The sequence below is a fragment of the Myxine glutinosa genome, chromosome 13, assembly GCF_964187855.1.
Source record: "Myxine glutinosa chromosome 13, kmMyxGlut1.1, whole genome shotgun sequence".
Taxonomy (NCBI): Eukaryota; Metazoa; Chordata; class Myxini; order Myxiniformes; family Myxinidae; genus Myxine; species Myxine glutinosa.
In genome coordinates, this window is record NC_136273.1 from 15,070,294 (window position 1) to 15,094,639 (window position 24,346).

A 24,346-nucleotide genomic window follows, 5' to 3' on the forward strand; every position below is an offset into this window, starting at 1 on the left:
CGAATTAAACTCGTAAGTCAAGGTTCCACTGTGTGTGTGTGTGTGTGTGTATATATATATATATATATATATATATATATATATATATATATATATATATATATATATATATATATATATACATATATATATATATATATATATACATATATATATATATTGTTGCGAATATGGAATTTGGCCTCCATATCCGCTTGTAAATATTCCCCTATTTTCTCTAATACTCCCCAACTTTCCCCAATCCCCCATTCCCTAGTCCCATTGCATGTAAATAACAATCAGTAGAGCCGACCTTCCCCTTATTCCCCCATTAAATGTCGTGCCCAGGTCCACCGCACCACACGTAGACAACTTTCGGACATCTTCCTAGTTATTCTTATTCTATGTCAGTTAAGGCCTCGTCTCCATTAATTATGACTCTTCGTTGCACCAGAATGTGATTATATGGCATCAGTAGTGAGTTTAGGACCTTTCCCATACCTCCTTCCATCTTCTTCCCCAACAATTACAACAACAACAGAGGAGATGGCGGCGGAGCGGGGGAGGATGCGTCCTCACACCGGCTCGATTAGCTCCAGACCATGCGCTCCACGGGGTTACCACGAAGGGGCTCCTTGTCAGCTCCTCGTCAAGGGCGGAGCCTGGTAAACCCCCCGCACGCACCCAATGAGAAGCAACGTGCCGATTCCACGAGGCGGAGCTAACGAGCCGAGGGCGTGTCACTCCCCGCCGGATATACGCGGCCCCGCGCCGGATGTGACGAGAGATGCGCACCCAGCTTGGAGAAGGAAAGCCACCTGCGAGCGCTGAGAGAGATGCGCACCCAGCTTGGAGAAGGAAAGCCACCTGCGAGCGCTGAGTCAGATGCGCCCCCAGCTTGAGCAGACAAGACGCCATCCGAGCGCTGCGACCTCCCCGCATCTCTGGACCGGACCGAGTCGATTCTGACCTTTGAGCCCAGGTGCACCTGGAGCCATCGATCCTGCCTTTCCTAGCCATCAAACCCCCGTGTGAGTCAGCCGTTGTCCCGTGTGTCTGTCGTCTGTCCGGGGTTAATATAAGAGTGTGTCTAAGTGCCTGTCTTCCTGTAATATACCTCTAGCCCCTGTAATCTAACCTTTTCCGTACGAATATACTTGAGAATTGAAACATTGGTGTCGTATTGTGTTATTGTAATCCAGCCGGGTGTCTTCTTTTCCTTATTGAGCCAGCATCGCGCGACTTCGTCAACGTCGAGTATAGTCGGGTAATTTGTGCGGACACGACGGCCATTCCGCTCGGCCCACTTTAACATCAAAGTCGTGTCTGTAACAATTGGTGTCGAGGAGTGGAATTCGAACCTGGGACTAAATTTATTTAGCCCAAATTTTGGAACACCAATTGTACTATTAGAGTAACAATTGGTGTCGGGAGTGAGATTCGAGGCCCGACCAAATTTTGAAAAAAAAAAACGAATAGAGGAAAAAAAAAAATTTGGTCAAAATTTGGAGCGGCCGAAATTCGTTTTGTTTTACAAAACCCGAATGTTGAAAGTCGCGCTATGGCGGATCAAGACGGCTGGGGTCCGGTTAGGGAGAGTGAAGCAGGGTCGGTCCAGGACCAAATTGAGGGACATGAGGGACATGAGGAGAGCGAAACAGCGGGGGTAGCAGACGCGCGAAATGGCGCCTCGCACATAGCTACGGCGGCCGCACCCGCTGCACAAGTGGGAGGGATGGCCCAGATGCAGGTCCTCATGGAGCAATTTATGGCGCAAATGCAGGCGTCCCTCAAACTGCAGAGTAACCAATTGGGGAACCGGATGGATGCTCAGGGTGAGCGATTGGAGGGCCAAATGAGGGTTAATAGTGAGCGATTGGAGGGCCAAATGAGGGTTAATAGTGAGCGATTGGAGGGCCAAATGAGGGTTGATAGTGGGCGATTAGAGGGCCAAATGAGGGGTACCGGTGAGGGATTAGAAAAGAAATTTGAGGGGTTAGACAACGGGATAAAAGAGGTGAAACATGGGTTAGAGGGGGTAGAAAATAGAATGGCTGCCCAGGAGAATCAGATAGAGGGAGTGAAAAATGGGTTAGAGGGGTTAGAAAACAGTATGGAAGGCAAATTGAGGGACATGAGGGACCAAGCGGAAAGGGAAGTTAAACAAATGGAGCAGCAGATAGAGGGGGTCAGAATGGGGGTAGAAACCAAACTGGATGCTCACAGGGAGGAAATGGAGCAGATGAGGGTGGCATCTGGGCAGGAGATGCAAGTGATGGGAGAGCAGATCAGAAGAGGAGTGAGTGAGGAGGTCGGAGGAGTGCGCGAGGAGGTGAGGCACTGTAAGGAGCACATGGAGAAGGAGGTGAGAAAGGGGACTGTAAAGTTACAAGGGGGCATAGAGGACCTGACGCAGGAGGTGGAGCAGCTGACGGTGGGACAGACGGAGTTAGTGGAGCAGGTTCAAAGGAACACTGCGGTATTAGGAGGTTTAAAAGCGACACAAAACGACGTAAAAAACGACTTGATAGCGACAAAGAGGGAATGTCAGATGGTACGTGAGGGACTGACAACGAGGTTGGACGAGGTGATAGAGGTAATGGAGACGAAGGACCGGCAGGTGAGGACGCACCTGGAAACGGTCAAGGTAGCCTTAGAGGATGAGCTTGAGGAGACGTACCGGGACATAAAAGAGGTGAAGCAGAAACTAGAAGAAGTGGAAGAAGGGATGAGCGAAATTAAGAAGCGACGGAGAGGGGATAACAAAGAGATAAAAGAGGAAGTAAAAGAATTGGTCCAAAGTCTGTGTTTGGATCGTGATGATGTGCTCATTAACCGGATGAGGGATTCGCAGGTGATGGAGGAGAAGCGAAGAGGAAGAGGACCCGGTGTAAGTGGTGACCAATATGGTCGTGCGTATGATGCGCCAGGTGATTTAAGAGGCTTGGGGTTCGAGATGGACCCGGGTGTTCGTGAGAGGCCACTGGTGAAGTGTGCGACAGGTCTGGTGTGCGAAAGAGGAGGTGTGCGAGAAAGTCCGACTCTGGGGTGTGTGAGGAAAAAGTGCGTGCCAAGGAGTGAGTGTGCTGGCGAGAGTGAGTCGGTCGTAGCGCGTGTGCGAGGGAGCACGTGGAAGCGCGGTGTGGTGAGTGTTACAGAGGGTGTGACCGGAGAGTGTGCGCAAGAGTGTGCGCGAGAAAGGTGTGTAACGGACAGGTGCATGGGGAAAGAGTGCGCTGTCAAGAGGAAGGGTGAGTGCGCTGTCAAGAGTGGTGGTGAGAGGAGTGAGAGTGACAAGGAGCGTGAGTGGGAATGCACGCTGGAATTGGTGGTGAGGCACGTGGTTGGGTGTGCGAATGAGGGCACACCTGTGATTGTCACAGAGGAGGTGACCGAGGTGGGGGCGCGAAGAGGTGTATTGGTGAGGTGTGCGAGCAACGAATGTGTGCCAAAGTGTTCGGTGGTCAGGTGTGTGACCAAGGCTGTGAGTGGAATGAGTGTACCTGGGTGTGTAAGGAAAGGTACGAGGAGCATGGGCACGGCTGGATGTGTGAGCAAGGAACGGGCTGCGGGGTGTAAGCATCCAGGTGAAGCATCGACGTTAGACGGGGTAGAGTTTAGAACGACTTATAGCCGAATCGGGCCCTCGGTGCGTGCTGGGCCTCGCTTTGAACGGCCGCGTCCGTGCTCCACTAGGCGGAGCGGGCAGCCCGATAGAAAGGGTCGTCATGGCGACCACTTTTTGTTGAGGCATTCCGGCAGGTCGAGATCGAGCCATGGGATGGCTCCGTGCCGAGATGGTGCGTGGGATCTCGGCCCGGGTAAACCTCCTTCCCTGCACCGAATGCGGGACGTATCCAGCCGCTGGCACAGAACAACCCGCATTCATGGCTTGGCTTTACAAAGCCGGGCTTTGGACGGGAATTGGCGCACCGAGAGGCATTAGTGAGTAGACTGGGTGATGAGGTTAGTGTTTTGGACCCAAAATTAGAGAAAAACAAAATTTGATGATTGGCAAAGGATTGGCAGTAGTGATTGGCAGATGATGGGCAGTGATTGGCAAATTTTTGATTTGTTGAAATTTGATGTGCAAAATTGGTAGTGAGAGACCCCCGATGGGGTGGGATGGCAAATCCACCATCCTTCCCATGTTGGGGGGCAAATGCGCAATAGATTATGGGGTGTATGGCAGTGAAAACTAGCCCGGGTGGGTTAGGATATTGTGTGTAGGGATCTAGAAGATGACATTAGGTAACGTTAAGATTAGTTAGTGACTGATACCTGTAGTGGGGACGCAGGTAGATTAGTATGGATGATAATGACGTGGGAGCGCAATAGTTTAAAGGGACGACTGGGAAGCGCAAGTTTCAGAAGGGAGTAGTTAGCTGAGATGATGCCGTGTTTGTGAGAATTGAACAGGTGTGATTGCACAGGTGTGCAACTGGACAGGTGTGTGGAGCAGTGTATGAGTAGTGAGTGTGTGGATCAGCGCGAATGCGCTTGGGGAGAGAAGGGTGCAGGTGGCACCAGGTGTGAGAGCACAGGTGTGCAAGTACAGGTGTGTGGAGAGAGTTGGAGTAAGTGGTATGGAGTGGTGTGCATGGTGCGAAGGTGTGGATGGGGGAAGAGTGGACCCCTTTCACGAGTACCCGGGGCGGGTAGTGTAAGTGTTAGGTAGAGGGTGCAGGTAAATTGTGGTTGGATATTGGCATTTGTGGTGCGGTTGCAGAATGGTGTTGTGAATGGGTGCATTAGTGTTGTGGAAATGGCTGGGCGTGTAGCCTGTTAGTGTGTGTAGTTGGTTGGGCACTCCACCACTGTGAGGATGTCGGCCAGGTGAGGCCGCAGGTGGGCTCTGGGAGCCGGTAGTTGTGAGTGGGTGCCTGAGGATCCCGGGTGTGGATCGGGCAGCCCAGTGCCAGAGAGGGCACGGAGTGGGGAGAGAGCCAGAGGGCCTTCCCCTGGTAGTTAGGTTAGGGTAAGGAGCAGGTAAGCTCGGAGGCAACTGCAGTGGTGGAGGTGTGCAGGTGGGTGGACCCACTGGGAGAGGTACACGTCGCAGCCCAGAAATTGTACGAGGGCACCGGGAGATGAATCGGGGGAGTGAGACCCCAAATTGAAGAGCACCACAGTTTGGCCAATGGGAATTGGTTTTTAGAACCCATAGTGTAAGAGGGCCAATGGTTTGGCCGGAGAAAGACCCCGGGTAGTGTAAAGTTGTTAAAGTCATTTAGGAGATAGTTAGGATTGATGAACCTGTCGCACCATACGCAGCCACTTACCTGTGGTGATGATGATGACTCCACACCTGTGTTTTCTTTGTTTTGTGCAGGAAATGAGATTGCTGTGTGGATTGTGAGACGCATCACGACGTGGATGAGACATTGGGGTGATTCCATCTCTCCCTCCCTAGGAGGGACTGATGATGAATTGGTAATGGCAAATTTTGATGTGCAGTTGGAGATGGCAAATTTTGATGAGAGTTGAAAATGGCAAATTTGATTGGTTAGGAGGGAGAGAAGACGAATTTGGTTTATGGGAGGAACGGGGAAGACAGTAGGGATGTTTGTTGATTTGTAAAGTAGATGTTTATGGGTAGTGTTGTGTTTTGTGGATACAGTAAGGGGTAAGGGAGGGGCCATGTAGGTTACCTGGTGGGGGGGGGGGGGGGCGTACGATAGGAACGTACCTGTCTCACCTGGTTCCCATGTGCCCCCAGTGTGCATCACCTTACATTGCGTGCACTTTTGCGCCCTTACCACCTTACTCACTTGTCTGCTTCTTTTGTCTCCCACCTCCGAGGATCTGGCTTTGGGGTAGAGAGAGAGGAGAGAGAGGTGCTGGCTGCGCAGTTGTGGGCCTGCACTTTCGCTGTTTGCTGCCGGGATCGATACACCATATGGACCGCAATGTTTGTGGCCACCCACAATGGACCGCAGTTCGTTTGCGGCCAAGCACCACCCGGGGATGGACCTATGGGTCAACGTGGCACCTATGCCATAAAGGTGAACCACTGTTAATTAACACCACTGAAGGCCACACGAAGAGCAAGAGACACCTGCAGGGTTAGGGGTTGTCGCATTTATTTTTAATCATTGAACAATGGTGACTGCACCGATTGGTGGTGGGGTGGTGCTTTTGATGCTGGGAAAGGGTGCTCTGCACGTTATTAAAGGCCGTCGGCCACAGAGCACTCGTGGGTTGGTGTATCGATGTTGGCAAGCGCGCTCTCTCTCTATGCATAACATCTGCATGTGTTCCTCCAAAAACAGGTCCTGGATCGTAGTGTAAATAGCAGCGTAGTCTTGTAAATAATGCTCCCTACCGGCTGTATGTTTAGTTTGAGAATTCTTTCCGGATTCGGTTATCCTGTGGGTGTGTTTCTGTGAGGAGAAGGGTGCAACGTCGCAGGGGGACATATTTACTCATTTGTGAATATCTGTAAAACTGTCGCACTCAGGGTAGAGTTAATAGTAGAGGGAACTACATTGCGTGCCACACTAAAGTAGGTAAAAATTTATCGGGTCGGGACGCCCCGAGGGTAGAGAAGGGTGCAATGTTGCGAATATGGAATTTGGCCTCCATATCCGCTTGTAAATATTCCCCTATTTTCTCTAATACTCCCCAACTTTCCCCAATCCCCCATTCCCTAGTCCCATTGCATGTAAATAACAATCAGTAGAGCCGACCTTCCCCTTATTCCCCCATTAAATGTCGTGCCCAGGTCCACCGCACCACACGTAGACAACTTTCGGACATCTTCCTAGTTATTCTTATTCTATGTCAGTTAAGGCCTCGTCTCCATTAATTATGACTCTTCGTTGCACCAGAATGTGATTATATGGCATCAGTAGTGAGTTTAGGACCTTTCCCATACCTCCTTCCATCTTCTTCCCCAACAATTACAACAACAACAGAGGAGATGGCGGCGGAGCGGGGGAGGATGCGTCCTCACACCGGCTCGATTAGCTCCAGACCATGCGCTCCACGGGGTTACCACGAAGGGGCTCCTTGTCAGCTCCTCGTCAAGGGCGGAGCCTGGTAAACCCCCCGCACGCACCCAATGAGAAGCAACGTGCCGATTCCACGAGGCGGAGCTAACGAGCCGAGGGCGTGTCACTCCCCGCCGGATATACGCGGCCCCGCGCCGGATGTGACGAGAGATGCGCACCCAGCTTGGAGAAGGAAAGCCACCTGCGAGCGCTGAGAGAGATGCGCACCCAGCTTGGAGAAGGAAAGCCACCTGCGAGCGCTGAGTCAGTGGCGCCCCCAGCTTGAGCAGACAAGACGCCATCCGAGCGCTGCGACCTCCCCGCATCTCTGGACCGGACCGAGTCGATTCTGACCTTTGAGCCCAGGTGCACCTGGAGCCATCGATCCTGCCTTTCCTAGCCATCAAACCCCCGTGTGAGTCAGCCGTTGTCCCGTGTGTCTGTCGTCTGTCCGGGGTTAATATAAGAGTGTGTCGAAGTGCCTGTCTTCCTGTAATATACCTCTAGCCCCTGTAATCTAACCTTTTCCGTACGAATATACTTGAGAATTGAAACATTGGTGTCGTATTGTGTTATTGTAATCCAGCCGGGTGTCTTCTTTTCCTTATTGAGCCAGCATCGCGCGACTTCGTCAACGTCGAGTATAGTCGGGTAATTTGTGCGGACACGACGGCCATTCCGCTCGGCCCACTTTAACATCAAAGTCGTGTCTGTAACAATATATATATATATATATATATATATATATATATATATATATATATATATATATATATATATATATATATATATATATATATATATATATATACATACATACATACATACATATATACACACACATACAACAAAACAACATGCATTTTAAAAGGCCATTTTCCCTGCTAGAGCGGGGGTTAGCCTTGCGGTCCCCATGACAATCTTCTCCATTTTGCCCTATTTTCTGCATCTCTCCTTGTTAACCCCCTTGCCCGCATTTCTTCTTTCACCATCTTTAGCCAAGTCTTTCTCGGTCTTCCCCGTCTTCTACTTCCTTCAACATTCATTTCCATCACTCTTCTCAACCAGTCACTTTCATCCTTCCTCAACACATGACCAAACCATCTCAACCTGTTCCACTTCACAGCATCAATCACAGGCTCTATTCCCATCATCTTTCGCAATTCATCATTTGTCTTCCTCTCTCTCAACGATACTCCGCACATCCGTCAAACCATTCGCATTTCCACCCTTTCCAACCTTCGTTGCTGCTCTACGTTCATTACCCATGTCTCGCTCCCATAAATCACAACACTTCTCACACATGCAGCATACACCTTTCCCTTCAGCTTCAGCGACACTCTCCTCATCAGCACGCCACTCAGTTCCCGAAACTTCTTCCATGCACATCTCACTCGAGCAACCGTTGCCGAGTCTGATCCACCTTCTCCATTCAGCATGTCTCCGAGGTAGCAAAATGTTTTCACACCTTCCAGCTTCATGCCGTCTCCAAGATCCAACTCAACATTTCCTCCATCTGCAGCTCCCTCTGTGCACACCTTACATTTGAATGTAGCTGCCACACTGGTAAATGACCCTCTCAGACCACTACATTTTTGATGAACCCACTCAGCGCACATTGTAATAATAATAATTATACATTTATTTTATATAGCACTATATATTTTATATAGTACATTTTATATAGTACATTGTACATTGAATGAAGTTCACTCCGACACCCTTCCTGCACACAGCACACGGCCACTTCCCAGTTCTTTCCACCTCACCACATGCTTTACCACTTGCCATCACCTTCGTCTTTCCGATATTCACCTTCAGACCTTTTGTCTCCATACATTCCTTCCACTTGTTCATGTTTTCCTTCAGTCCATCCATACTTTCCGCAATCAACACCAGATCATCTGCATACAACAACTCCCACGGTAAACGCTCCTTTACGTTCTGAGCCAGCACCTCCATCACAGCTACAAATAGTAGTGGACTTAGTACCGACCCCTGATGCACTCCCACCTTCACCTCAAACTCACCACTGTTCCCGTCCTTCGTCCTTACCGCTGTGCGCGCTCTTTTGTACATTGCCATCACTACTCTGATCAACCATTCCTCCACTCCTAACTTCCTCAATGCCCATGTCAATACTTTGCGTGGAACCCTATCGAATGCTTTCTCCAGATCAACAAACCCAAAAAACAACTTCTTCCTCTTCTCCATGTACTTCTCCTGCATCTGCCGCACAATGAAAAGCGCATCTGTCGTTCCTCTTCCTGGCATAAATCCAAACTGCATTTCGTCGATCTTCACTTTCTTCCTTATCCTCCTCTCCAACACCCTTTCCAACACCTTCATTCCATGCTCCAATAACTTTATCGCTCGGTACGAGCCACACTCCAGAGGGTCACCTTTCCCCTTGTATAGAGGGACGAGGGTACTCAGTTCCCAATCCACTGGAATGCAGCCTTCTTTCACCACCAGATTACAGATCTCTGTCATTCTCTTCACACCCCAACTTCCTGCTGCCTTCAACATATCTCCCACAACTCCCGTCGGCCCTCCCGCTTTTCCACTCTTCATTGCTTTTATCGCTTCCTCAACTTCCTTCTCAGTTATCTTCTCTGCCGGTCCTAAAACTGGTTTACTCTCTATGTTGCCATCCCATTCATTCTCTGTATTCAACAGCATTTCCATATATCTCTTCCGTCTTCCTTTAATTCCATCTGGGTCGACAACGATTTGTCCCACTTCATCCTTCAAGCAACTCACCCCCATCACATCACACCTCTCTTTCGCTATGTGCTTTGCAATCCTGAATACTGCTTTCTGACCCTCTTCCGAATCCAAGCGTTCTCCGAACATTTTCCTACATGCCTCCTGCGCCTTTGCTATTTCTTTCTTTGCAGCCTTCCTGGCTGCCTTATAACTTTCATGCTCTGCTGTTTCTGCTCCCGTACCCTTCGCCTTCTGCCACTCCTTGAACTTCTTCCTCTTCTCGTCAATCCTCTTTCCAACTTCAACATCCCACCACCATGTTTCCGAGTGCCTCGGTGGTCCTTTTGTCCATCCACATACCTCACCAACGGCTCCCAACAGACTAGCTTTCATTGACATCCAACCACTTTCAAGCTCAACCACATCATCCTCTGCCCTACTCAGCCTCTCTTTTAATGCCTCCCTTACTGTCACCTCTTTCAACCTCCACACCTTCATTCTCGGTTGGTACTTCACCCGCCGAGCTCTCCTCGCACCTTTCACCCTTATGTCGCAGACAACCAAGTGGTGCTGTGAAATAGCCTCCTCCCCCGGGATCACCTTTGTGTCCCGGAGGTGCCCCCTATCTCGCCTACGCACCATCAGGTAGTCAACGGTTGTCGTCGACCCACCTGACGTGCATGTAACAAGCTTATTATCCTCTTTCTGGAACTGAGTATTACAAATCAACAAATCAGCTCCATCAGCAAACTCCAAAATCCTTTCACCTTCTCCATTTCTCACACCATATCCGTAACCCCCATGAACTCCCTCAAAACCATCCATACTCCTTCCCACATGTCCATTCAGGTCTCCTCCCACCACAACAACTTCCTCATCTTTCACGTTTTCCATCAGCTTCTCTATCGCACACCAGAACTTGTCCTTCTCTTCATCGCTTCGACCAACCTGCGGAGCATATCCCGAGATGACGTTCACCAAGAGCTTTCCAATCATCATTTTCACCATCATCAACCTATCACTCACTCTCGTCACACTCACCACACAGTCTGCAAACTCCTCAGAAATCAGGACACCAACACCTTTCACGCCCTCCAGGTACCCTTGCCACATAAACTTGTATTTCTGTCCCTGCCTACCCTTCACCATTCTCAAACCACTTCCCTTCCATCTCGTCTCTTGCACACAACATTTGTCCACTCTTCTTCTGACCAATACTTCCACCACTTCTCCTGATCTCCCTGTCATTGTCCCTACATTCCATGTCCCAAACCTCAGAAACCGATCTCCACTTCGGGCTGCACCCTGCCCATATGTACTTGTAATTGTCATGGTTCTCTTTTTGAGGCAATGTTTTTATGGCCGGATGCCCTTCCTGACGCCAGAGTGGAACTTCAATCCTTTACCAAATTTCGAAATTTGACCACAGCAAGTAATTCCAATAAATGGGAAACTTTTTTTTTTTGTAAGAACAATAACATTATCGTTTGAAATAAAAGCCTGACAAAGGTTGATGTGATACATTTAGCTGCATTTAAAGTCACTCAAAATCACAGTGAAAGCAGGAATTGAGTGGATAATAAGCACATTATTCACATAATCAGTAACATCTGAAATATCTGCGGCTCCATCCACGACCGATATCTGGAGGCACTGTGGTTTATGCAAAACAGTAGGTATGTCTACTATGGTAATGCACAACTGCAAAACTCACCCGCAAAAGCTCCGCTGCAAAAACCGTTACTGATGTCGTCCCGTCACCGACTTCATCATCCTGCACGCGTGATATATCTGGAGAAATGGAAACAGGCACACACAGAACCTCAGAATATTGGTACAAGTTTGATGAAAAGCTAAGAACTGAACCACAGGATAAAGCAAGTATGAGCAATCAGAGATTGCAGACCCTTGCCAGGACATGTTTTCAGTAATTGTAAAGGCTTTTGTGTTAAAACAAATGTGGTGGCCGAACCACGTGACCAATGACGTCATCGTTATTTTTTTCCTCCACCAATTTATCCTGAGATGATGCTCAATCAATTTCATCTTGATCGGATGGGGTTTTGTACTTGTCGAATTATGACGTCATAATGGAGGCACCTATGACATCATCATTAACATATGTTATTCTACATGGAGAGCTCTTTACAATGAGCCATGTCTCAATTTTTTCTATGCAGCGCTTTCGGAGATATAGAGGTGCAAAGTTTTTCGGATTTTCCAAGATTCCAAAATGATGGCAAGGTAGCCACGTGACCGATGATGTCATAATTATAATTTTAAAATTCTACAGGAGTTGCATCTATGCTGAAAATTTCCTGTCAATCAGACCAACGGTTGCAGAGAAAATCATATTTATTCTGTGTGGACAAACAAACAGACAAATGAAAAATCACTCATAGAGCGACACTTGGAAAAACAGAACAAAGTAGAATGGCACTAAGAAGAGCATCCTTTTGACCTCAAAATAGTTGGTGGTTGAATTCAATTAACTGATGTGTAAATCCTCTTCAAATGTCAAGTCAATCAGATGAAAATAGAGAGGATTTAAGAAATTTGAGAAAAGTGGTTGAACTTTGGCCTATGTTGACCTTGTGACCTATGCTGACCTCAAAAATAGTTATCGGTTGAATTCAGTTGACTGATAAGTAAATCCCATTCAATTTTAGGGTCAATCGGATGAAAATTGACGATTTTAGAAATTTGAAATGGTTGTTGGCCTTTGGCCTATGTTGACATTTTGGCCTATGCTGATCTCAAAAATAGTTGGTGGTTGAATTCAGTTTGCCAATATGTAAATCCTTTTCAAATTTCAAATCAATCGGATGAAAAAGGATTTTAGAGATTCAAAAAGTGGTTGACCTTTGGCCTAAGCCGATCTGAAAAATAGTTGGTGGTTGAATTCAATTAGCCGATATGTATAGCCTATTCAAATTTCAAGTCAATGGGATGAAAATTGAGTATTTTAGAAATTTGAAAAAGGTGGTTGACCGTTGGCCTATGTTGACATTTTGACCTCAAAAATATATAGGATTTTGTAAGACCATGAACTCTACGATTTGGTGAAGTTTCGTGAAGATCGGTTTAAAATTGTGACCTGTAGGCAAGTATAAGTGAGGGGACAGACAAACACACACACAAACAAACACAAACGCATGCACGCATACAAACCTGAGTGATCAACAAGCTTGCAAAAAAAAAAAAAAAAAAACTTTTTTTTTTGCCAAGAAACGAACGGGCTCAAATGCCATACCCTCTCCACTGGTGAGTGTAACAAAGTTCCTGGCTTACCAACCAACACTTTTGCAGCTGGGTTTTCCACACCAATGGCCTTCAAAATGGTGGCCCCATCATTTGTGACCGTCACAGAATCATCACCCGAGGATGAATGAGTGAGCAGGATTTTATCCTATCAGGTATCAAGGAAAGTAATGGTCAAAGAAAGAAAGGAAAAAAAAGATTAGGGAGATTATGAAATAGCAAGTCTTTACATGAGACACAGCACAAAAGTTCACAATTCCATTCAACATCAAGATAATCCTCCTATTAATTTGCAATTGGTCAATGGCATTTTGACACCAATATAAGTTTAAATTAAGGACCGTCAGCTTCAAAACGCTACATATAATCGTAGTTTCAAATGGAGCACCTCACCACCATTAGAGCATTTACATTGTATCAGGTGTGGCAATACATGTGAAATGCTGATCCCAGCTTGTCGGCTCGATGACAGAAAACGCCATTTGTAATTTTGCCTCTTCCTTCCCGACCCCATTTAGAATCCAGTGCGGGCCCAGGAAACTTGCTGGTATAGCAATGTACTTCAAAAATGCCATGCCAAGTCATTTGTCACATTATGTGCGATGTTTTGGGCAAATACTGAAAACTTTGAAGAGTAATTTTTAACATGCATACAAGAAAGGCTCAGTTGTTGTATTTTGGGAACAAATTCCGGTTTTCCATTCCACTGGTTGAACAATGTTCTTTTACACAAACGTCACATTTCTTCGCCTTCCATCAATGTCACGCCGAGTGCGGTGGGAGTGTAAAGACCAACGGACATTGCCTCGGTCATCAAGAGTTCCAAAAGCTATGTGAACAGAAACGTCGACGCGACCAACACAGTGGTCGGCGATTTGTGCATCAAATGCAATTAAACAAGCAAATGCAATTAAACGAAAAGCCAAGGTGCGCCCCGAGTCATGATAACAACACTCACCATTCCTTTTGGTCCAAGGGTGCTTTTGACAAGGTCACCGACTGCAATGGCTCCAACAAAGGAAGACTACAAAATATAGGGGGTTACTGGTCTCTTCATAAGCATAAAGTACAGTTATGGAAGTGTACATTAATGTTGTTTTGTCAACATATTACATCTCAGGTCATACTGAAGGCAAATACTCAAAAACATCCTCCATGAATGCAAACAACCGATTAGGAATGTCAATTCCTCTTTTAAAAGCCCCTGAGGAATTGCCAAGATGGATACAGGTCAAGCATGAGATGAAAGCAGCTTTCAATTAAAATCAGCTTTCATATGCCCAAACCCCTTATCTCATATCACAGCAAGAGGGAGTTTAGAAAGAGGAGTGCAAATGTGAACACATCACACAATGGCTTACCAAACGGGCCGTCTCTGCCTTTTCCTCATCAGCTCCTGGCTTGAAGATGTTCACTGGATTCATGGACACCTACGACAATAAAATTTCGAAATTATTAATGACAAGCAAAAGTACCCGTCCCCAGTTAACCTTTCAATTTAAATTATACCATGGACTTCAAAAAGGTTAATCGTGTTGCATTCTCGGTTTCACTCAGAGCCAAAGCTCTGAGCTACTTACACCGCCCGCAGCAAAATGTCGGTGCAACATCGATCGGGCAGCAGTGGTGCTACATCAGTGATTTTTCATTACTTGGCAAAAAAATTTTTTGTTGTTGACAAGTATGTTGATCACTTCGGTTTGTGTATATGTTTGTTTGTCCGCTCACTTATACTTGCCTACAGGTCACAATTTTAAACCGATCTTCACGAACCTTCACCAAATGGTAGAGTTCGTGGTCTGCCAAAATCCTACATCGTTTTCAGGTCAAACGGTCAACATAGGTCAAAGGTCAACCACTTTCTTAAAATTTCTAAAATCCTCAATTTTCATCCGATTGTCTTGAAATTTGATAACGATTTACATATCAGCGAACTGAATTCAATGACGGCACCCCAAGTTCAATTTCTGGTTAACAGTCCGTCTTAAGAAATGAACAATACCAAAAATGAACAATACAACCAACTATTTTGGAACTCAACATAGGCCAAAAGGTAAACATCATTTTCAAATTCCTAAAATCCTCGATTTTCATCCGATTGACTTGAAATTTGAATAGGATTTGCACATCAGCAAATTGAATTCAACCACCAACTATTTTTGAAATCAACATAGACCAAAACGCCAGCATAGGCCGAAGATCAACCACTTTTTTCGAATTTCTAAAATCCTCAATTTTCATCCGATTAACTTGAAATCTGAATAGGATTTGCATATCAGCGTATTGAAACCAACCACCAACGTTTTGAGGTCAACATTGGCCAAAAGATCAACATAGGCCAAATTAACAAAATTGTCCAATTTTCATCCGATTAACTCAAAATTTGAAGACGATTTGAATATTAAGTCACTACCACCGAATTCAACCACCAATTATTTTTGGGGTCAAAAAGATGCTCTAGTGAGTGCTATTCTACTTTGTTCTCTTTTGCCAAGTGTCGCTCTACGAGTGATTTTTCATGTCTGTGTGTCTCTGTGAAAAATATATCTCAAAAAGTTGTGGAGGGATTCGCCCGAACGTTGGTGGAGACGTTGCGTATGTGACAGACAAGGACAAAATGATTCAATTTTGGTGAAGATTCAAATACGGATCTGGATCAGGGGATTTTAAAAGTGATTCTTCACCATTGAGTGATAGAGCTAAAACTGATATATAGCACGATATCTCAAAACGTTATGGACGGATTTGGACGAACCTTGGTGGACATATTGGGTAGGTGACAAGACCGAATCGATTCGATTTTGGTGAAGATCTGAATATGGATTAGGATACAATTATTATTTAACCTTTCAAGTGATTCTTCACCACTTCCCTACCCCTGAAATACCAAATAACTGAAACTAACTGAAATGTACCTGAAATGAACATGTAAATGGAACTGAAAGGACCAAATACTGCTCAGTCAAACAGTGTGAATTGCAGTACAAAAAATGTGATAACATTCTGACTAAGGTAGGAAATATGGTAATTAGATTAAAGGTACAAATTTGTGAAAAGATACAATATCCCAATTGAACAAATTATTGTGTTACATCAGACGAAACATTTTGTGAATTTTGAGTGAAGTAGCAGAAAACACAAGCCAATGAGCAGCAGCAATGATACTTGTGGTGGAAGTACCGTCGCAGACATTCAAGCTCTAATATAATGAACATTTTCATGAAGATACTTTGTGTATAGTCTTTGTTACCGTTCATGAGGATTTAGTTGGTAACTACCACAAGGAGAGGAGGGGTGGGGTGAGCGATACTGGGCAGCTGACCAAATGACGGCACCCCAAGTTCAATTTCTGGTTAACAGTCAGTCTTAAGAAATATGCCTCCGCGTACTCCCTGCCCGTAACAATGGGTAGATGCCCTCATTCACTGCCCTAAAAACAAACAAGTTTGATTTAAATCCCTTCAGCTGTTCTCAAGTATCACATTTTTGCCGGACATGACAGGTTTCACATCGATTGGTGAAGCGGTTTCAGAGAAGGGGTGTTGAACCCTGGTGTTGGAAGGGGTGAACCCTGGTGTTGGGCTAGCGGCTAGGGTGCCGGCTTAGGATCCTAGGATCCTGGGTTCGAATCCCGGTCGATCGCTGAATTAACGCCAGGGGGGTTGACTCAGCCTGTCATCCTTCCGAGGTCGGCTAATTGAGTACCAGTTTACTGGTAATTCCCTGTTTGTCATCAAAGGCGGCAAAAAGGGTTGGCGTCAGGAAGGGCATCCGGCCGTAAAACATTGCTTCAAAAAGGGGACCGAAAAACAACAGCAACCACGGTTCCCGAAAAAGGCCAACCCCCGCTTTGCGGGGGAAAAATGGGCTCTAAAGGTGTTTTTTTTTTTTTTTAGTCAGTCTTAAGAAATGAACAATACCAAAAAAAAATTCGAAACAAAATAACTTGGTTACATACACAAACATTTCAAAGTCCCAAAATGAAGTCTTACAAGTAAGAATTATGGAGACAAAAATATTTAGCGTTTCCGTAACAACTGGCCTGATGACATTTGCTGATGATAGCAAGGTAGCCAGAAACGTGTCAATGGATCGATTCCTTTGCCCGAGAAGTGGGCTGCTGCAGGGTAGCAGTGTAGCAGATGACATTGCTTTATGCAATCGGTACATATGTGTTCATTACAGATTGAAACCCAACCAGAATGCACATGTCAACAACATGCACACTCACGTCCACATGCATGCAAGCACAAACAAAAATAAAATGCAACTTCCAGTTTAGTTGGTTTGCATGCAAAAGCTACAAAAGCACCCGAATGATAAATACCCTTATTTTACATACAAAATATTTCAACTTTACCACCTTTTTCCAGGCTGTAATTCAAAAACCACACTCCAAAGGTGGACAGAGGTTATCTTTTCATCCCTTGTCTATTTGTCTGTCTGCATGCAACATATCTCAAAAAGTTGTGTAGAGATTTAGATGGATTTTGGTGGGCAGGTAGGGTGTGTGACAAGAACGAAATGATTAGATTTTGGTGAAGATCCAAATCTGGATACGAGATTTTATTTTTTTCCTAAAGTAATTCTTCACCGTTCAGAGATGGGGCCAAAACAGTATTTTGGAGTTGGAGTTTGAAATAGAGTATGTTGAATAGAGTTCATCATGTTATTGCACGAGGGGCATATTCTACACACCAGTATCCAAGGACCCGATGTTAAACAGAACAAAATGTACAATTCGCACAAGCTCGTTGGCAACTGCTCGAAGCGGCCGAAATGAAGTTCTCCTTTGTGATGTTTCCCTGTTGGACATATAATTTAAGAAGGCAACATCAGCCTCTCGGTGCCCATTACTGCTGGGTGATACACGCAGAGTGTATGCAAGCACAGAAAAATAAATAAAATAAAGAGGGAGAAGCTAAGTGGGGCAAAGGAGAGCGGTGAGCACAGTCATGGGGACAGCAGAAAAGCGTGAATCACCGCCCCTCACGCTGCTCCGATCCTCTCCTCACGCTGCCTTCGCTGCCCATCTCCTCTCCTCACGCTGCCTCCCATGCTCCTCTCCTCACGCTGCCTTCGCTGCCCATCTCCTCTCCTCACGCTGCCCATCTCTCCTCACGCTGCCTCCCATGCTCCTCTCCTCACGCTGCCTCCCATGCTCCTCTCCTCACGCTGCCTTCTCTCCCTTCCCTCCTCATTCCACTCTCCCTTCCCTCCTCATTCCACTCTCCCTTCCCTCCTCATTCCACTCTCCCTTCCCTCCTCATTCCACTCTCCCTTCCCTCCTCATTCCACTCTCACTTCCCTCCTCATTCCACTCTCACTTCCCTCCTCATTCCAATCTCCCTTCCCTCCTCATTCCACTCTCCCTTCCCTCCTCATTCCACTCTCCCTTCCCTCCTCATTCCACTCTCCCTTCCCTCCTCATTCCACTCTCCCTTCCCTCCTCATTCCACTCTCCCTTCCCTCCCCATTCCACTCTCCCTTCCCTCCTCATTCCACTCTCCCTTCCCTCCTCATTCCACTCTCCCTTCCCTCCTCATTCCACTCTCCCTTCCCTCCTCATTCCACTCTCCCTTCCCTCCTCATTCCACTCTCCCTTCCCTCCTCATTCCACTCTCCCTTCCCTCCTCATTCCACTCTCCCTTCCCTCCTCATTCCACTCTCCCTTCCCTCCTCATTCCACTCTCCCTTCCCTCCTCATTCCACTCTCCCTTCCCTCCTCATTCCACTCTCCCTTCCCTCCTCATTCCACTCTCCCTTCCCTCCTCATTCCACTCTCCCTTCCCTCCTCATTCCACTCTCCCTTCCCTCCTCATTCCACTCTCCCTTCCCTCCTCATTCCACTCTCCCTTCCCTCCTCATTCCACTCTCCCTTCCCTCCTCATTCCACTCTCCCTTCCCTCCTCATTCCACTCTCCCTTCCCTCCTCATTCCACTCTCACTTCCCTCCTCATTCCACTCTCACTTCCCTCCTCATTCCAATCTCCCTTCCCTCCTCATTCCACTCTCCCTTCCCTCCTCATTCCACTCTCCCTTCCCTCCTCATTCCACTCTCCCTTCCCTCCTCATTCCACTCTCCCTTCCCTCCTCATTCCACTCTCCCTTCCCTCCTCATTCCACTCTCCCTTCCCTCCTCATTCCACACTCCAATCCCCTCACCCTCCACTCCAATCCCCTCACCCTCCACTCCAATCCCCTCACCCTCCACTCCAATCCCCTCACCCTCCACTCCAATCCCCTCACCCTCCACTCCAATCCCCTCACCCTCCACTCCAATCCCCTCACCCTCCACTCCAATCCCCTCACCCTCCACTCCAATCCCCTCACCCTCCACTCCAATCCCCTCACCCTCCACTCCAATCCCCTCACCCTCCACTCCAATCCCCTCACCCTCCACTCCAATCCCCTCACCCTCCACTCCAATCCCCTCACCCTCCACTCCAATCCCCTCACCCTCCACTCCAATCCCCTCACCCTCCACTCCAATCCCCTCACCCTCCACTCCAATCCCCTCACCCTCCACTCCAATCCCCTCACCCTCCACTCCAATCCCCTCACCCTCCACTCCAATCCCCTCACCCTCAACTCCAATCCCCTCACCCTCCACTCCAATCCCCTCACCCTCCACTCCAATCCCCTCACCCTCCACTCCAATCCCCTCACCCTCCACTCCAATCCCCTCACCCTCCACTCCAATCCCCTCACCCTCCACTCCAATCCCCTCACCCTCCACTCCAATCCCCTCACCCTCCAATCCACTCCACGACCCTCACCCTCCACTCCAATCCCCTCACCCTCCATTCCACTCAAGCCTCACCCTCCACTCCACTACCCTCACCCTCCAATCACCTCAACCTCCACTCCCCTCACCCTCCACTCCCCTCACCCTCCACTCCCCTCACCCTCCACTCCCCTCACCCTCCAATCCAATCCCCTCACCCTCCAATCCACTCAGCCTCCACTCCACTCCCCTCACCCTCCAATCCACTCCACTACCCTCCAATCCAATCCCCTCACCCTCCATTCCAATCCAATCCCCTCACCCTCCACTCCCCTCACCCTCCAATCCAATCCGCTCACCCTCCACTCCAATCCAGTCCAATCCCCTCACCCTCCACTCCACTCCAATCAATCCCCTCACCCTCCACTGCAATCCAATCCAATCCCCTCACCCTCCACTCCAATCCAATCCAATCCCCTCACCCTCCACTCCAATCCCCTCCAATCCAATCCCCTCACCCTCCACTCCAATCCAATCCCCTCACCCTCCACTCCAATTCCCTCACCCTCCACTTCCATCCCCTCACCCTCCACTCCAATCCCCACACCCTCCACTCCAATCCCCACACCCTCCACTCCAATCCCCACACCCTCCACTCCAATCCCCACACCCTCCACTCCAATCCCCACACCCTCCACTCCAATCCCCACACCCTCCACTCCAATCCCCACACCCTCCACTCCAATCCCCACACCCTCCACTCCAATCCCCACACCCTCCACTCCAATCCCCACACTCCAATCCCCTCACCCTCCACTTCCATCCCCTCAGCCCTCATCCTCCACTTCCATCCCCACACCCTCCACTCCAATCCCCACACCCTCCACTCCAATCCCCTCACCCTCCACTCCAATCCCCTCACCCTCCACTCCAATCCCCTCACCCTCCACTCCAATCCCCTCACCCTCCACTCCAATCCCCTCACCCTCCACTCCAATCCCCACACCCTCCACTCCAATCCCCACACCCTCCACTCCAATCCCCTCACCCTCCACTTCCATCCCCTCAGCCCTCACCCTCCACTTCCATCCCCACACCCTCCACTCCAATCCCCACACCAATCCCCTCACCCTCCACTCCAATCCCCTCACCCTCCACTCCAATCCCCACACCCTCCACTCCAATCCCCACACCCTCCACTCCAATCCCCACACCCTCCACTCCAATCCCCACACTCCAATCCCCTCACCCTCCACTTCCATCCCCTCAGCCCTCATCCTCCACTTCCATTTCCTCACCCTACCATACTCTCCTCTCTTTCATATTCGCATCACGAAGCAACTCTGCATTACCTGACAATGCCCGGCACCTTTGCTAATTTTTAATAAAATATCACCCAAAATCTCTCAGGTGTTTTCGTCTCAGGTGAACATTTTTTACGAGGGCAAATATAATGGAAAAACAATTACATCCAAATCAGAATCACAAATGTCAAATCATCATTTTACCTTTTCGTTGAATAAATGCTGCTGAATGTGCCGTTCATCACGTTTCTGAGTCAAGTATGATGCCGTTCAAGAAGAAGAAGAAGCCTTACCACCAACATCGACCGCTTCCGGAATTGTTTTCTTATTTGTGTTCAAATGCCTGGTGATAGTTTTGTATTTATTTATGCGAATGTGTACTTGTATATACAGTGCATTCAGAAAGTATTCAGACCCCTTCACTTTTTTCACATTTTGTTATGTTGCAGCCTTATGCTGAAATCGTTTAAATTCATTTTTTCCCTCATCAATCTACACTCAATAAGCCAGAATGACAAAGAGAAAACAGGATTTTAGAAAGTTTTGCCAATTTATTAAAAAGAAAAAACTGAAATATCACATTGACATAAGTATTCATACCCTTTTCTATGACACTTGAAATTTAGCTCAGGTGCCTCCCATTTCTCTTGATCCTCTTTGAGATGTTTCTACACCTTGATTGGAGTCCACCTGTGGTAAATTCAATTGATTGGACATGATTTGGAAAGGCACACACCTGTCTATATAAGGTCTCACAGCTGACTGCATATCAGAGCAAAAACCAAGCCATGAGGTCGAAGGAACTGCCTGCAGAGCTCAGAGACAGGATTGTGTCGAGGCACAGATCTGGGGAAGCCTACAAAAAAAATTCTGCTGCATTGAAGATTCCCAAGAGCACAATGGCCTCCATAATTCTTAAATGGAAGAAGTTTGGAACAACCAGGACTCGTCCTAGAGCTGGCCGTCCGCCCAAACTGAGCAATCGGGGGAGAAGGGCCTTGGTAAGAGAGGTGACCAAGAACCCGATGGTCAATCTGGCTGAGCTCCAGAGATCCTGTGTGGAGATGGGAGAAACTTCCAGAAGGACAACTATCACTGAAACACTCCACCGATCTGGGCTTTATGGCAGAGTGGCCAGACGGAAGCCTCTCCTCAGTGAAAGACACATGAAAGCTGCTTGGAGTTTGCAAAAAAGCAACTAAAGGAATCTCAGACTGTGAGAAACAAGATTCTGTGATCTTGGATGAAACCAAGATTGAACTGTTTGGCCTCAATTCTAAGCGCCATGTCTGGAGGAAACCAGAGACCGCTCATCACCTGCCCAATACCATCCCAACGGTAAAGCATGGTGGTGGCAGCATCATGCTGTGGGGGTATTTTTCAGCAGCAGGGACTGGTGGACTGGTCAGGGTGGAGGGAACAATGAACGGAGCAAAGTACAGAGATATCCTCAATGAAAACCTGAAACAGTGCGCTCAGGACCTCAGAATGGGCCGAAGGTTCACCTTCCAACAGGACAATGACGCTAAGCACACAGCCAAGACAACACAGGAGTGGCTTAGGGACAACTCTGTGAAGCCCTGACCAGCCAGAGCCCTGACGAGAACCCAATGGAGTGACCTGAAAATGGCTGTCCACCGATGGCCCCATCCAACCTGACAGAGCTTGAGAGGATCTGCAGAGAAGAATAGCAGAAAATCCCCAAATCCAGGTGTGCAAAGCTTGTCGCGTCATATCCAAGAAGACTCGAGGCTGTAATCGCTGCCAAAGGTGCGTCAACTAAGTACTGAGTTAAGGGTCTGAATACTTATGTCAATGTGACATTTCAGTTTTTTCTTTTTAATAAATTTGCAAAACTTTCTAAAAATCCTGTTTTCTCTTTGTAGAGATGCCCAATTGGCATGCAGCTTGCTCGGTGTGTGCCATTAGCATGAAGCTTGCTATCACTTGCCAAACCAAACGTTCCGTATCAACCACTTTGCAAACTGCTCATCCAGTCACTCGCCAAAGGAGCAAAGCAATTTAGTCCAGGTAAAATGAGGTTTGACTTCAAACAAATTGCAAAAGAATTATAAAATAAAGAGTACGAACACATGTAACTTTATGACTATTCAGTTTGTTTTGATGTGGATTGTTATTGCATGCTACAATTTGCTACATGGTTCTCAAGGCACTAATTGCATTATTTATATTATCATATTATCGCGATAATCGTGATAATAAGGTCCATTATCGTGATATAGGTTTTTCCATTATAGCCAAGGCCTAATATGTATGTATGTAATCCGAAAATCATAATAAACTAGATGGTATCCATAGAATACTTACCCTGTGCAGTCAACTTAGAGCGAGCCAACTCTTCTGCTTCTGCTTTTGAAGGGTTTTTTTCTTTGATCCAATATGGCTGAGAGACCACATGAGCAATGACATCATAAATTTATATTCTCCAATATAATTGTTGAGTAGATCATGCTCAAAAAATTTCAAACTGATCAGACGAAGCGTTGTCCCTGCCAAATTATGTCGTCATAATTAAGGATTTGCAGATTTTGCAGATTTGCAAGCTGAGATTGCAACGCCAGGGACGGCCGACTCCTTCCTGCGAGCTGCCCACGTCACCGGCACAAGAAGAGCTCATCAAATCACTGCAGCGGCACTGCACATCCTGCAACACCGTGCGTATGAACGCCACTGTATGACATATGCTGATGATGCAGAAGACCTGCCTGAGTTCGAAGACAGGTGTCACCAGAGAGAAGACATTCCCAACTTTCAGTACTGGGCAACTGTGCTGGAACTAGAGATGTTGGTACTGGTCCACGTCGTGCGTTCTCTGCGGCAGGCTTCATTCACGATGTACCTCGATGCCCTGACGGAACTGGTCCCATGGTTCCATGACTTAGACCACACACACTATGCCAGGTGGGTCCCTGTTCACCTGAGGGACATGGTCGCACTCCCAATGAAGCACCCAGATGTAGCCAGAGAATTCAGGGCTGGCAACTTCACTGTACAGAAGACGAAGAAGGTGTTCTCTTCGATCCCAATCGAATCGAAATCTTGCAAAAATCAAATCTCTGAATCTGAGATGGCCCAATATCCAGATCTTTTCATAATATGATAGTGTACTAGTGTGCCAAATTTGGTGCTTTCCTCACAAAATGCACAATTGTTATGCTAAGTTGCCCCACTGAGGCAGAGACGAGCGCACAGAAAGACAGTCATGTACACACGTGCACCACCACGTACAGCCAGATGCACACAGGCAGCCAGACAGGCAAACAGATGCACACAGCCAGACAGACAAACAGGTGCACACAGCCAGACAGACAAACAGGTGCACACAACCAGACAGACAAACAGGTGCACACAGC

General features: G+C 47.4%; 1 protein-coding gene across 1 annotated transcript in view; it reads right to left on the reverse strand.

Annotated features, from left to right (window-relative positions):
* The window catches only part of CCT2 (chaperonin containing TCP1 subunit 2), a 98,675-nt gene that overhangs the window by 56,721 nt on the left and 17,608 nt on the right, over window positions 1–24,346 (reverse strand). The window contains exons 2-5 of the mRNA XM_068133847.2: window positions 14,303–14,371; window positions 13,900–13,965; window positions 12,972–13,089; window positions 11,395–11,471 (exon numbers count right to left, since the gene is read on the reverse strand). Of these exons, the coding sequence (XP_067989948.1) occupies window positions 11,395–11,471; window positions 12,972–13,089; window positions 13,900–13,965; window positions 14,303–14,371 (330 nt within the window). The remainder of the gene's footprint in view (window positions 1–11,394; window positions 11,472–12,971; window positions 13,090–13,899; window positions 13,966–14,302; window positions 14,372–24,346) is intronic.